This window comes from Anolis carolinensis, chromosome 2 (assembly GCF_035594765.1).
Source record: "Anolis carolinensis isolate JA03-04 chromosome 2, rAnoCar3.1.pri, whole genome shotgun sequence".
Taxonomy (NCBI): domain Eukaryota; kingdom Metazoa; phylum Chordata; class Lepidosauria; order Squamata; family Dactyloidae; genus Anolis; species Anolis carolinensis.
In genome coordinates, this window is record NC_085842.1 from 6,427,402 (window position 1) to 6,441,768 (window position 14,367).

Genomic DNA, 14,367 nt, shown 5'->3' on the forward strand with positions numbered 1-14,367 from the left:
AAAACCTTATCTGAATTATGTGATGAAGTCCTATAAAGCTACCTACATGCTTAGCCTTGGCATTACACACATGATGACATACTGGATTGAGCAACAAGGCGTGAAAGCTGGGAAACTGCAACATGTTTCCCTTGCTTGCAGCAATTCTTTAACATAACCTCAGTCCAATTTGCTTCACTTCAATGTCTGAAAACACTTAACAACCCTAGTAATAGTGCCATAGCTCCCATCATTGTTACGATAAAAAAAATACACAGAGAAAATGGATACAGAAATTGTGGGCCCTGCTCATTTATTTCACTCAAACAGTTCAGAGGGAAAAAATAAGTACATCCAATGTATTCAAAGAAAAGTTAAAATGATGCAAAAGTAGCAAGCAATGCAAGTCATAAATGCATTTTATGAATGTTTTATGTAAGTTAATTTTTTAACTGATTTATAGTGTATTGTACAGTTTTTATATGTCTGTTTTATTGTAAGCCGCCCTGAGTCCCCTGTTGGGTGAGAAGGGTGGGATATAAATATTGTAATAAATAAATAAATAAATAAATAAGTCTAATTTTTTTTACAGCAATTCATGGCAGGAGCCCATATAATTATCAGAGCCACATGATGATCCTAGGCACTTTGACTTTGGAGTAAGCCCAACAAAAACTATTTCTGAGTCAATGTGTACAAGGCTGTGTTAAAAATACACATTTTGAGGGCCAAACCCTCATCTGGAGCTCAGAACTAGAGATAAGCCTTCAGAGCATCCCATGATTTCCAATCTTTAATCTTCTAGATCAGGCGTGGGACAGCTTGGACTTCCACAATTCCTAAAAGCCTACAATGCAGTATATTTACAATATCTTTCTAACTCAAATGAAGGATTTCATACAAATTAGGGAAGAAAGGAAACAATGCAGGAGGGAAGCTGTGGATTACCAAAACCCAGATACTATCAAAATCATTGCAGTTCCAAAATGATGAATCTCAATCTTTAAAAATTTTATTTATTTATTTATTTACAACGTTTCTACCCCACCTTTCTCACCTTTCAAAACTGGCAAAATTCAATGCTGATAATATAAAGCACAGTAATAAAATAAAGCATAAACATTTAAGCACCTAAATATAATCAAATAAAAACAGTATACAAAATTTAAAACATAATATTGCTTAAGTCTGTATTTTAAAATATGTGAAGATATGTGGTGCCATTTCCATTGTTTTTGAAATTAAAGTGTCAGCTCGTGAACAGCAGGATACATTATTTTTTAAAAAAAATCCAAGATCAACATTTTTATAAAAATATTTGAATTCAGTTCATACACAATAAAACAAATTAAGCAGTGGGATAACAAAGTTTCAAACTTGATGGAGGGAAGTCCAACAAACTAGAGCCTCGCCAATAAGTATGGTAATCTGATTGAGGCATCAAAAGAAAATTTGTAAACCATATTTTGGGCCTTTACTATTGCTCTCCAGTAACTGTATGATCTGAGCACTCTACATTTTAATAACACATTATAGGATATTATTTATTATTTTCATGATAGATGTTATATACAGCTGAATAACTTCACATATTTACTGCTGATTCAATTTATGGTGGGCTTATAAAGCACAGCAAGATATTTTCTATATTTATTATCATGAAATAATTTGGATGGAAATCAAAGTATCATTCTGAATAGTGTGCTGTTGGAGCCTTGTAATCTTAAAACTGCGTGTTTTGTTGCAGATGTTTGGCACATTTCTGAGCAAAGCGAATAATAATAATAATAATAATAAGAAGAAGAAGAAGAAGAAGAAGTTGTTGAAGTTTATTTATACCCCACCTCCATCTCCCCAAACGGGACTCGGGGTGGCTATACACATTATTAATTCAAAAGAATTGGGCCTGAACCCATCAGAAATTAAATTTCACTTCAAATCTAAGGCAGTCTATTAGTTGGAATTGGTATGGCAGGACCAGAGTCTGGGTAAGACAGCACACCAGTCAGCGGCTATAGCAGAAGTTCTTTACATATGAAATTTGCAGCAAAATTTCATCAGGCATCTTCTGGTGCCACCTCACTGGTCAATAAGGTCTCAGGCTGCAGAAACAAAGGAAAATGAAGAGTTCAGAGTTTAGCCAATGTTACAGAATTGCCAGGGAAAGAGACAACACCATCCCTGAAGTAACACAGCTAACAGGAAATGTCCTCCAGGCAGGGACCAGGAGGTGTTGGTGTAAAACATCTCCAAACACCGACTCAAACAGGTAAGTAAAACAGCCACAGATTAGGGCACTAAAGATGACAGGTCAGTGGAGAAGCCGTTAGTTAACCCACAAAAGGGCTTTGGTTTAAGCTTTGTGCAGAACCCATCCCTCAAAGTAAGGAAAATAGCCATTGATGTTCAGATGGTCTGACTGAACAGGTGACAAAAGATGTTGAACATGTGGCAAAACCTAGTCACTTTGGGTTCTTTTTAGAGAGAAAAATCTGGATATAAATTAAGATATTATTAAATAATTACAGTAGAGTCTCACTTATCCAATATAAACAGGTGGGCAGAATGTTGGATAAGCAAAAATGTTGGATAACAAGGAGGGATGAAGGAATAGCCTATTAAACGTCAAATTACATTATGATTTTACAAATTAAGCATCAAAACATCATGTTTTACAACAAGTCTGCCACTTGCTTGGGAGTGTGGCTGTACTTGTGTTTTTGTTTGGTGTGTTGACCCGTTGTGTGTTGCTGCCTAGAGAAACAGCAGTGGGAGGCAGACTGCGTTGGATAATACAGAACGTTGGATAAGTGAAGGGTAGTTAAGCGAGACTCTACTGTATGATGTTATTATTCTCATAATACAGTAGAGTCTCGCTTATCCATCATCAACGGGCCAGCAGAACGTTGGATAAGGAAAAATGTTGGATAATAAGGAAAAGCCTATTAAATTATTATTATTATTATTAACAACATTTTTACCCCGCCTTTCGCACCCGAGGGGACTCAAGGCGGCTTACAACACCCGGCAAGATTCAATGCCAAACAATCAATAAAATTAACAACACATTTAAAACCATTAACAGTAATCAATAAAAATACATTATACAAGCATTAAAAAGCATTAAACATCAAATTACATTATGATTTTACAAATTAAGCACCAAAACATCATGTTTTACAACAAATAGACAGAAAAAGCAGTTCAATACACAGTAACGTTATGTAGTAATTACTGTATTTACAAATTTAGCACCAAAACATCGCAATGTTTTGAAAACATTGACTACAAAAACATTTACGACTAAAAGGCAGACTGCGTTAATACAGAACATTGAATAAGCGAAGGTTGGATAAACAAGACTCTACTGTACTTTTAAAAAGGAATCCACACAATATGCTTTTCCTGTTACTGCGCTGCGGGAAGCTAACTTGATAGTTACTTGTAGTCAGTATCTCAGCTACGATTACACCACTCTGGCCAATTCTGACCTGGGACCTTGAAAGGTCTGAGAATAAAGCCATTATTACAGACTATACTGCAAGGGTGAAGACTGTGGGAAGTGAGGGACTACATAATCCTGTTGCAGACTTGGGGCAGGGAGGCATATTGCATCATACGGAACAAAGATTAAATAATGCTCTCTAGGAGCCCTGGGGACAGCCTTTTTACCATGATGTTACCCCTTCGTGACTATTTTAATCCAGGAGAGGCCTTTTGATTTTCAAAACAAGACTAGAAGTCAATTCCAGTTTTCTTCTAGTTTTCAAAGAAGTTGTTCCTGGGCCCTAAGGAGCCCTGAAGGCCCCTAAGATTTGCAAAAATGCCCCTATCTTGAGGCTCCAAAAGTTGGAGGCAACACTTTGCCCCTTTCTGCACCACCCCGTGACACTTCCTCCTGTCTGTCCACATTTCTCAGACCGAGTCGGCACATGTACCCAGTAAGGAGTAACAGGGTGGCAACCTGTTCCCACTTCACACAAAAAAAACCCAAAATATTACAGACAAGCTGGGGGGGGGGGGGGGGAGGAGAGAATGGGCCCTCCATTACTTGCAAAAAATAAATAAGGAATCAGCTCTAAAACAAACTATGAAACTCCTGGAAAGACCCAAAGTATGCGTTAAAGGAAAATACAAGCCCTTTTAAACTGGCCTAGGAGATCTGGAGGACAGTTCCCAAATGAGCCTGCTGATAACTTTGTCCATCATCTGGAACAGGACCCTTTTCTCAACTGGCACCTTTTCTCTGAAATCACTTCCCATGGAAATTAAGATGGATTTCCTCATTTACTCTGAGGTGGATGCCTCACATACACAGAGCTGTCAGAGCTCTTGTCACTTACTGCAATTAGGAGAAGAAAAGAGATTTAGCATCAAAGACTGTAAGATGAGTAAGGAATGTTTACCTCCACAGGTCCCTTCTTTTCTACTCCATTCCCCGCCAAGTCAGTCTTCACTTCCCCATCAGGCCAGTCTAGGAAAAGCTCTAGTCAATCACAAAACATGAAGACTGTTAAGTAGCACCCAGACAGAGAGGGCTCCAGAGACATCTTTCCACATGGGTCACAGGGAATGCTTGAAGGCCTGCAAAAGGCCAGACTTGGAAACAGATCTTGTTGCTTGGATGCTGGAAGTTTGCTTGAGATCACGTTTTAATGCCTACCAAATATTTCTCCTGTCTTTTTTCTTACCATAGAAAGTGCATTAAGGAAAAACGGAACAGTTCTTCAGCTCCATTGGAGTCTTCTATCTAGATGCTGCAGCTATTGCTTGGATGCTGGAAACTTGCAGGAGATGACATGTTGAGGTCTTCCTGATTTTTCCAACCATTTCTCCATTTTTTTTCTTACCATAGAAAGAATAGCTGTTCAGCTCCGTTTCATTGTGCGTTGGAGGAGTATTCAATCTAGATGCTGCAGCTATTCCCACAAACCAGCAGATGGGAGCTTTCCAGACATTTCTGGAGTCCCTGCCGCCCATGTTCCCAGGCAAAGGGAAATCTCCCTGTGATCATCTACAGCATAGCTCCTTAGTCATGATATCCAGCCATGAAAGACTCAAGAATTAATGGCATCTTCTTCAACCTGATTCCTTCCAAATGTTTTGGAGAATTCCCACAATCCTCAACCAAGGAATTGGAGCCTCCAATATTTGGATGGGACCAAGTTGGGAGAAGCTTAGCAAGAAACTGAGCCAAAGACTGGTTGTTCCCTGTAACTACTCCTTCCCCACTCTGACTGGTTAGGTTGCTATTTTGTCATGGAGTATTATCTATAGCCCATTTAACTAGCTCAGTGTTTTAAGGTCCCACATTTCACCCCTTTGCCAACCTAGCTGGGAAGGAATTGTACAAAATCAGGCATCAGGACTCTGTAATACCCTGATGCTCATGCTTTCGGTGAGTAATTTCTGTTATATATTTCTGTGTTACTCCCCCCCCCCCCCCCGAACATCTATCCTCTAAACTGCCCCACTTTCGTATGTCCCTGTCCACAGTGGAGTACCCCTCTGTCCCTCTCACTCCGGGTTTTATCTTTGTGTTCATGCGGCCTGCTCTTGTTTTACTGTTTCTTGATTCCTTGATGTGATGTTTATTATTATCTATTGTATTACTTTTAATTATGCTATGATATGTTGTTTTTATATTTTATTATATTGTATTGCTCTGGGCATGGCCCCATGTTAGCCGCCCCGAGTCCCCGCTGGGGAGATGGTGGCGGGGTATAAATAAAGTATTATTATTATTATTATTATTATTATTATTATTATTATGTGACTAAACTTCTCACACAAATCAGCAGCTGTGCTTCTTTTTATCTACCTGTAAACAACATGATTCAAAACTTTAAAACTCGTTTTGAAATGGAGTCATCACTCACTTGGTTTTGCTTCATATACCTTCTCTTGCTTTTTGTCTGTAAAGAGAGAAATAATTTATCAGAGGTGGGGGGGGGGGGGGTTCATGCCAGAGATAATGCAGTTCCTTCTTGTCCACCTTGGCAAAATGTTCGGACCCCCAACCCTGCCCATATTTACTCAGAAGGAAACCCTAATGTGTTCAAATAGACTGGGGGGCTCATTACTTAAAACTGTATTCTATATATTTCGAGTCTATTTTTCAGTGTAGAAACCACTGCAGAGCAGAACACAACTTAATTGAAAATAAAAAACAGACAATAAAGCCCATAAAATAATAACCAATGCACAAGTATTTAAGATGAAAATGAAAACATTACACCTAACCCTTAATTCAAAACACCACAATTATAATCCAATGCAGTCTAGAATAAATAAGGCTTTTTATGCTCCTGGTAAAAGCCAGCCAAGAGGGGTCCATGAGCACTTTCTCAGGGAGAACACTGCAGGGGTGTGGAGACATCACAGAAAAGGCTGTACATTCCTCCAGCCTATAATCCATGTCCTGTGATTACAGCCTTCTTATGGAAGAGGTAGATAGTTCTCTCTCAGAAACTGATGCATGGGAAAAACCTACACCAAACAGACTCCCTCCCCAATTTCTAGTAGTACTGCCACCAATGGAAAGAAATGGAAGGCATCAGACAAGCTGCAACCAAAATGAGACCCCCAAATCCAAGGAATTCAGTTCCCACCATTACCAGACCCTTCCAGATGCTGCTAGACTATAACTCCCTGTAGCTCTAGCCAGCATAGCCTTCGGTGAGGAGTGCTAGAAACAGGTTAAACAATATATGGAAGGCCTCAGGACCTCCACCCCAGAAGGAAGGTTTGGGATCTTCCAAACCTAGAAGGAGGGGTGCAGCCAGGTTCAATAGAGCCCTCCAACCCAGGAGTTGCCATAACAGAAAGATAAAGGCATTAGAAACAGAATAATCAGGACAAGATGGGATATAAAATAGTTAAAAGCCAATGGAACTTAATCCTACATAATCACACCTGTGGTAAAGGTGAACATTTGGATAATTAAGATGATAATACTGAGTTGTATTCCAATCCTGAATAATGTAGATTTGGGAATTTAGACTCCGTCTGTTAGGTAGCAGATGATAATTCTACCTCAAATAAACGAGCTTCCAAAATAAACTGGTTGGGAGGGGGTAATGGATTTAGGTCTACTACCAGTGATGCTGTAGATTTCTTATTCAATGTGGCTGCATTAAAGATGGCATGCCAAGGATACAGGGCTTGTTTGGAGACCAGTTAAATGACCTTGAGGTACTTCTGATTCCATGTTTAGATTCCTTCAAAGGGAGAGGGGCTCCTGGAGGTCTCATGGAAGATTGGGTCATTTATGCCTGCAATATTCTACAGAAGACAATACCAAAGAATGACACCCAGGAAAAATATCCATGTGCACTTACTGCGGATGAAGTAGATCACAGCAGCTATCACCAAAATTGCTAGGACTCCTAAGATGGCTCCCACAATAACTCCCATGTTGACTAAAAGAGAAGAAAGATATCTCTGTTCAGACAAGCACTTCAAGGCCACCACCTGAGATCCCTGACCGAAACACAGTGACTAAACCTCCCAATGCAATCAACTTCCTTCAACTTTTTCATGAAAAACTTTCTCCCCCTCAGTCCCAGCATTAAAGGCTTTAGAAATACAATTTAATTTTAAGAAGGTGCATATATTATTTTAGGCCATGTCCATGCATCCAAAGTCAGCAATAAAACCATATTTTTGTGGATTCCTTCCACCAAATATGGGCTCATACTTTCCAGTATTGTTCTTCTGCCTCCTTTATCAAGCACCACACCATCCTGTTCCCTGAGGACTGCATCTCCTATTTCCACACCTAAACATGTTCACAGAGACTCCTGAAGCTTTGCCTGTGTCAGTCACTGCAGGAGTGTGTTCACCTCCCAGAATCCCCCCACTGACCAAAATTTAGCTCCTGTAATCCTGACCATTAAAGCCTTCGACAACACATTAGCTCCTAGAATCCTCCACTGAGAGGCCGATTCTTTGCACCCCCTAAAATCTCTCACCACCAGACTCTTCGTAGGCCAGGACCATAGGCTTTGGCAGGCTGGCATGCTCCAGATGGCACCGGTAGAGGTCCCTCTCCTTGGGATCAATCTCGATGCTGAGCCAGGTGTGGTAGGTCCCATCGGAGTTGTGAGCAATGTTCCTACGGAAGGTCTCATGGTCCATGTTCTCCTCCCCCTTTGTCCAGGTGGCATCGATCTCTCTGGGGTAAAAACCGTGGGCCTGGCAGATAAGGGCCTCCTGGCCATCATTGGCTGCCATGCGGCTCACCTTCCCCACAGGGCGCTCTGGAAGGAAACAGCAAAATGAGACTAATGCCTTTCTCAGAACCTTCCGAGTAAGCACATTCAGTTAAGATTCCTTTGCAGAAGGTTGTTGGTGTTCTTTGTACTGCCTCACATCCAACCGATGATTACAAATGTAATCAGGGCTCAGGAGAGTTATGCCTCCAAAGCAAAGACAATGGAACTGCAATTCTTAGAGTTATTTCATCTTTTTAGGGGCTTCAAGTGTAATTTTAGCAAATAAGAAAAACAAAATTGGTGTGAAGGCAGAACAAGACCTTCTCTGCAGATGCTCACACACTCAGGGGTTTTCATCATATGCACTTCATTCGACACTGTCTGCAGTTTGTAAGCTACACTGACTCCCAGTCTTGGAGAAAGATGGGATATAAATAAAGGGATAAATGGATTGGAGCACATTGTCTCTGCTTTGTCCTGGCTGCTCTGCATGGGGATTGATCTGAGAATATTAACCCACCTCAAGTCAAAAGAAGGAAAAGAAGTAGAATAAGCACAATAATAAATATAAATGCTACAAATAAATAACAAAATCCTGCCTGGACAATATTTTAAAGTCGAAGGAAAACACATAATGCTGTTGTTTTGAAAGTCTGGCTCTGTTGAGAGGTTATTCTCCAGGAAACCTTGGCTTTTCTAAGACACTAAAATAAAAAGAAATCATATTCTTCTCTGTGTAAGGGAGCAACACAATTCAAGTTTGACCTTAATGACTAAGTACGTTCGGAGGCATCTTTCTTTCCATCATACTTTTAGAAATTGACTGTGGTGGACTCCTAATATACCCCTGTGCTGTTTTGTTTATAGGCTTTGAAAAATGAATTTGAACTGTTTTAACTCTACACACTGTTTTAAGAATTTTTAAAATAACTTTGATATTTATACTTTTATTTATGTCTCTGTTAGCTTGTAGTCCATTCTTAATACATTTTGAGCTGCTTTGAGTCACTTTGTTGAGAAATGGTCAGACTATACATAAACCAAACAAATAACACAATACAAAATCTGTCCAGCGTGGAGGGGGAAGTCAAACACAAGCCCACCCACATCTATAGTGCAATGGTCAGGACTATGAAAACATTTGACTGTATTTTTGGAATACAGTTTCAATGTGAGAAAAGGGGAAAGTATCCATGGTTGGTATATTCAAGTGTCTAGCTAAAGGATCAGCCTCCCTAAATGTTTCCCCCACCAAGGAAGGAAGAGAGAGCAGACTTCAATATTCTCAATTGTTCTTGGTTGCTGTTGCGTGCCTTCAAGTCGTTTCTGACCTATACCAATCTGAGGTGAAGCCCTCACAGAGATTTCTTGGCAAAGTATATTCAGAGTTTTGTCTTTGCCCATTCGCTGAGCAGGGGAAATGTGACTCACCCAAGGCCAAGGCATCTTCATTGTAGAATTAATGTAGTTTAACACCAGTTTAATGACTCTGGATCAATGCTTTGGAATCCTGTGAGTTTTTGTTTTGCAAGATCTTTTATGTTCTCTGCAAAATAGTACCAGTGCCTCATCAAACTACAAACCCCAGGATCCCATAGGACTCAGCCAGAGCAGTTAGGGTGGTGTCACACTCCATGAATTCTATAGTGTAGGACCAGCTTGCGTGGAGTTTCAATCCCTGGTGACTCAGGTCCAAGACCTTTTTTTCTGGAAACTGGATATGTTATATATGTTTTGTTATGAAAAAGCCAAGGTATATGTCCATGGGGAAGGGGGCCAGCGGGGCTGAATGCTCTGTCCTCAGTAGCAGGGTCCTTCCCTCCTTCACCCACCCACAGGACTCACCTGTCCTCAACAGTGTCTCCTTCCCATAGTCCAGGTATTTCTGCAGCCACTCAATACAGGTCTCCTCCAGGTAGCCCTTCTGGAATTGGGCTTCATTTGTCTCCTTCTCCCAACTCCTCTTGGTGACCTGAGCTGGGACATCGGCTGCCGTCCAGGTGAGGGTCTCCTTATCCAGGCTGATGAAGTCCCTCCCGTCATAAGCGTATTGCATGTGCCCTGCTTTGCTCCCATCTCTCCGCAGCTCACAGCCGTACATCCACTGCCAGGTGTGAAATCCTGAAACAGATGCACAGAAGATGAAGGGTGGGGTTGCATAAGCAGAGGGAGAGCAGCCCCTCCCTCCCTGCCCCACAAAATGGGATTAGACAAATTTGTTTTTCTTATTTTACCCAAGACTGAAGAAAGAATCAGAGGCTATCCAAAGAATGGTGATCATCACTAAAGAATGGATGCAACGAAGTATTTTATCTTATTAACAACTATACTTTCCATGGTGTGTATGCCTCCCAGAGAAATTCTACCCTACAATCCTCTAGTCCCCTCCTTGGGAAATTATGTCCCTCATTATTCCCTCCTTCCATGCAGACTGAGCCCTTTGCCTTTCCCCCTTCACCTCCTAAATACCTTCATGAAGGTGCCATGGACGCTCCCTACAGCTTCTAATGGACAGAAAAGGTTGTACAGCAAGGGGGCCTTGGGAGATGTTTCCGCAAGAAACAGGACTAGTGATCGCCATATGTCATCCCTCCTTCTCCCCAAGACTCCCTCAGGGCGACAGGGGAAACCCCTCTTCTTCTTAACCCCCTTCCCCAAACTGCCTGCTGTTAAAAGCAAGAAGGCCAGCCATGTGGGACTTGCAGGGAAAGAGAGCTGCTCCCCCCCCTCCCCCCCGCCCAACTCAAGTGAGTTGTAAACATGCCAGAAATGAGGCAGAGAAGACCTGTCTAGTTTAGGCCAGTCAACTTTGTTCTTAAATAAAAGACAGAAGAGTAGAAAAGTTAATTCTGTTCTTTCAGACATTTGGATTTAGCTGTTTCTCTTCAAGAGACAGAAACATAATTATGATCCACCCGTTACATAATTTTAGAGAATGCCACCCACTTCCTTCTCCATTGTATTGCAGGGAATGTGCCTGGCCTTTTTGTGTAGCTCTATCTTCAAAGGTTCCTTGTTGATTCTTTTCTATGCTGAGGCAGTGAGTTCCGCCAGTTCACAAAAAATGTATGAAAAAGCGGGCACCTTGGAAGGAACTTGATATGGGTAAATGCACTTTGGCAACCTCTCATTCCTCCTTGTCCATCATTGGTTTTATACATTTCAACCAATGCTTAATCCCAAAAGTTTTATTGGCTCCAAATTACTGTAGATATAATAACATCCACACAACTGGCAACAGTGTGGGTTTATTTTTATTTTATTTTATTTTATTAAAATGAATTAACAAACAAAGGCTTTAATCTAGATAGGAAGGGAGGAGGTGAGCCCTTTGCATGCTTTGGATAATCCACTCCTCCCTGGTTTTGCTTGTGGATCCTGATAATCTACTGGGCACCAGGAAATTCACAATCATCAGTTTATTTTACAATACATACAAGTGTTTAAATGGGGCCCATGATGGAGCAATGGGTTAAACCCTTGTGCCAGGACTACTAACCGAAAGGTCAGTGGTTCAAATCTGGGGAGCAGTGTGAGCTCCCATCTGTCAGCTCCAGCATCTCATGTGGGGACATGAAAGAAAGGGTAAAACATCCGGGCATCCCCGGGGCAATGTCCTTGCAGGTGGCTAATTTTCTCACACCAGAAGCAACTTGCAGTTTCTCAAGTTGCTCCTGACATGGGGAAATCTGTGAACAAATCATGTTTGTATTTGATCCTCTGTTACTAGCAGAAGGTTTGTCCTGTATTCCAACTGAGCCATGTTTTATAATTTGAATAAATATATCATTTTATCAGTTCTAAAAATCTTAATCACACCTCCTAAGTAACTAAAACATGATATATAGTAAAATGATGTAAAAACTAAAGATAAAGTACAAGCAGGAGAACAATCTGCATATTTATTGCTCTCTTTCAGAGCATGGAAAAGTTACATTTTGGACTAACTGCTGGAGGAGATCCAACAGCTAAATAGAAAAAATAGAAGAATATTTTTTAAAAAATGGAAAAATAAGAAATGAACTAGAAATTACTGATAATTATTGTAAGGGGTAAGAATGGAAGATTACTTCCCCTGTTTGATGTATTCCCTCAACCCCCTTTCCCTGACTGTTTATATTTCCTTCCCCCCCCCCTTCACCCCGCCCCCTTCCCCACCCCACCACTTGTTCCCTATACCCTTTTCCCAACACTTACCCCAAGTTTTTAACCTTGCACTGTAACTGAAAAGCAATTAATAAAAATTATTCAAGAAAAAATGGGTTGTGGGAATGCAAAACACATCTCAAGGCCTATTCCTTCTGGCATGCCTAGCCAGTCAGTTTTAATCATGAATATTAAACTGGTGTCTTGTGTCCAGTGGCCACTGATGGAACCACAGTGTATTTACTGGTATTCTGTGTATAGTTCTAAATTTGTATCATCACAACTGGTAAGAAATTACCATTGTCCAGTCATGTTCAAGACTCAAGATGTGACTTTCACAATTACTAACCAACCTCATGCTGCAAAACTAATTTCCCTGGAATCGCAAGAGATATTTGCTTTCAGGCATCATTAACCCTTAAAGCTCCTCCTTCTCTCTCAAGCCCTTTCATCTCCCCAAAGGCTGAGATTAGAGATTTGCAGAAAAAGCAAGAGAACTGGATCCTGAGTGAATCCCATCCTAAATGTGGGCTCCCCCTCAGCCCCTGCCTGGGATTATAGGGCCTTCCATGAGCTGCAACTGCCAGCACTCCTTACCAACTGCAAGTGCACAACAGAAAAGGGAAAAAAAGAGCACCAGCTATTGGAATACTCTTGGATGTTAGCTGCATCTCTGGCCAAAAGAGAAAAGGGTGAGAAATGCTGGGCGTTCAACATTCAGAGGGGGCACAATCGCTTCCTCTTGGCTGGAGACCTTACAGAAATTAAGATGAACCTATTTTCCGAAATTCTTCTGGTTCAATCACTTCAAACCCTTCCCTCCCTCTCCCTCCCGGCAGTCCCCTCCCTTCACTTCCTTCCCCTGGAAAAAAAAACCCCCAAAAATAAAAGGTGGGAATGTGCTGGGCTCCTCCACCCGACCACTCACCTCCAGTCTGGTTGTAACGCTCCCGCAGAGTTGCCAAATTCACTCTGAATAGAGCTTCTGCGTTCTGCAATCTCTGAGTGTTCCAGACCCAGTACTGAGGATCTGCCTCCCCCGCCTTCTCCATCCAAGGGACTCGACGTACAGCCTTCCTAGTGTGGGCATCATATTGAATGAAGAGCTGGTCGTCCACGTAGCCCACAGCGATGAAATGTGGCAGCCCCGGGCTGGACTCCGTCAGTGATGTGTAGAAGTAACGCAGGGAGTGTGAGGAGGCCCCTGGGAAGAGAGAGGGGAGGGTTGAAGGGTAGGACAGGCAGAAGGGAGACTCTGTCTCGAAGCCTCCTTCCCCGCTCCTCACCTGGAGGCATCTCTGGCGCGGCGGTTCCCTTGGGCAGGGCAAGTACGGGGTCACCGAGGAGGACGAGAGAGAGGCAGGCCGGGCCCAGGAGAAGCCACAGAGACAGCGCCATCGCCCCGCTCAGAAACGACGCCAAATGAGGCAAACCAAAAGCGAAGCGGGTTAGGAAATCCCCAGGAAGGGCGCGGATTGGGCCAGGAGGAAACGCCCAGCCAATGGGAAAAAGAGATTGCCGTGTCGTCATCAGTTGCCAGGCATGAGGCAGAGCGCCAGCCTGCGAAAGTTGGAAAGAGAAAGTCGCTCCTGCTGGGAATCCTCGCCGAAGGGCTTCTGCTCACCTTTAAGGCTGAGAGAGTGTGACCCGACCCCCAAAGCCCCCCTGTCAGTCATGTTGTTTGTTCATATTTCAAAGAAATACAGGGCTAAGACCCCCGAAATCTGAATAATATTCAATCCAATCTTGGCAGGCTTCGCATTGGGAAAACGAAACCGTGGGTTACAGCGCCCCCTGCTGGATTGGTTCTAGATAAATGTTTTCCCTTGGCATTAACTCTGACTCTAACCAATTTACTACATATTTTCTCCTAAAATCCTTTCTAAAGCAGTCTTTCCTCCTCTCCAAATGCGATTTTAAAAAAGCATATATATAGCTTCTTGTGTTTTATATATTTTAATCTTTGTTCTATGTTTGTATGTATACTGTGCATTGCGTGTATATTGTGTGTTTTGATAAGGCCAGC

General features: G+C 41.9%; 1 protein-coding gene across 1 annotated transcript; it reads right to left on the reverse strand.

Moving 5' to 3' along the window:
- Positions 1 to 267: 267 nt before the first annotated feature.
- On the reverse strand, positions 268 to 13,799 carry LOC134295933 (class I histocompatibility antigen, F10 alpha chain-like). Its single transcript, XM_062969433.1, has 8 exons — positions 13,628 to 13,799; positions 13,270 to 13,545; positions 10,041 to 10,316; positions 7,953 to 8,240; positions 7,320 to 7,400; positions 5,859 to 5,894; positions 4,386 to 4,465; positions 268 to 2,081 (listed from the first exon to the last, which is right to left on the reverse strand). Exons 1-8 carry the CDS (start codon positions 13,737 to 13,739, stop codon positions 2,037 to 2,039), a joined length of 1,194 nt encoding a protein of 397 aa, XP_062825503.1. The 5' UTR covers positions 13,740 to 13,799; the 3' UTR covers positions 268 to 2,036.
- Between the last annotated feature and the right edge of the window lie 568 nt (positions 13,800 to 14,367).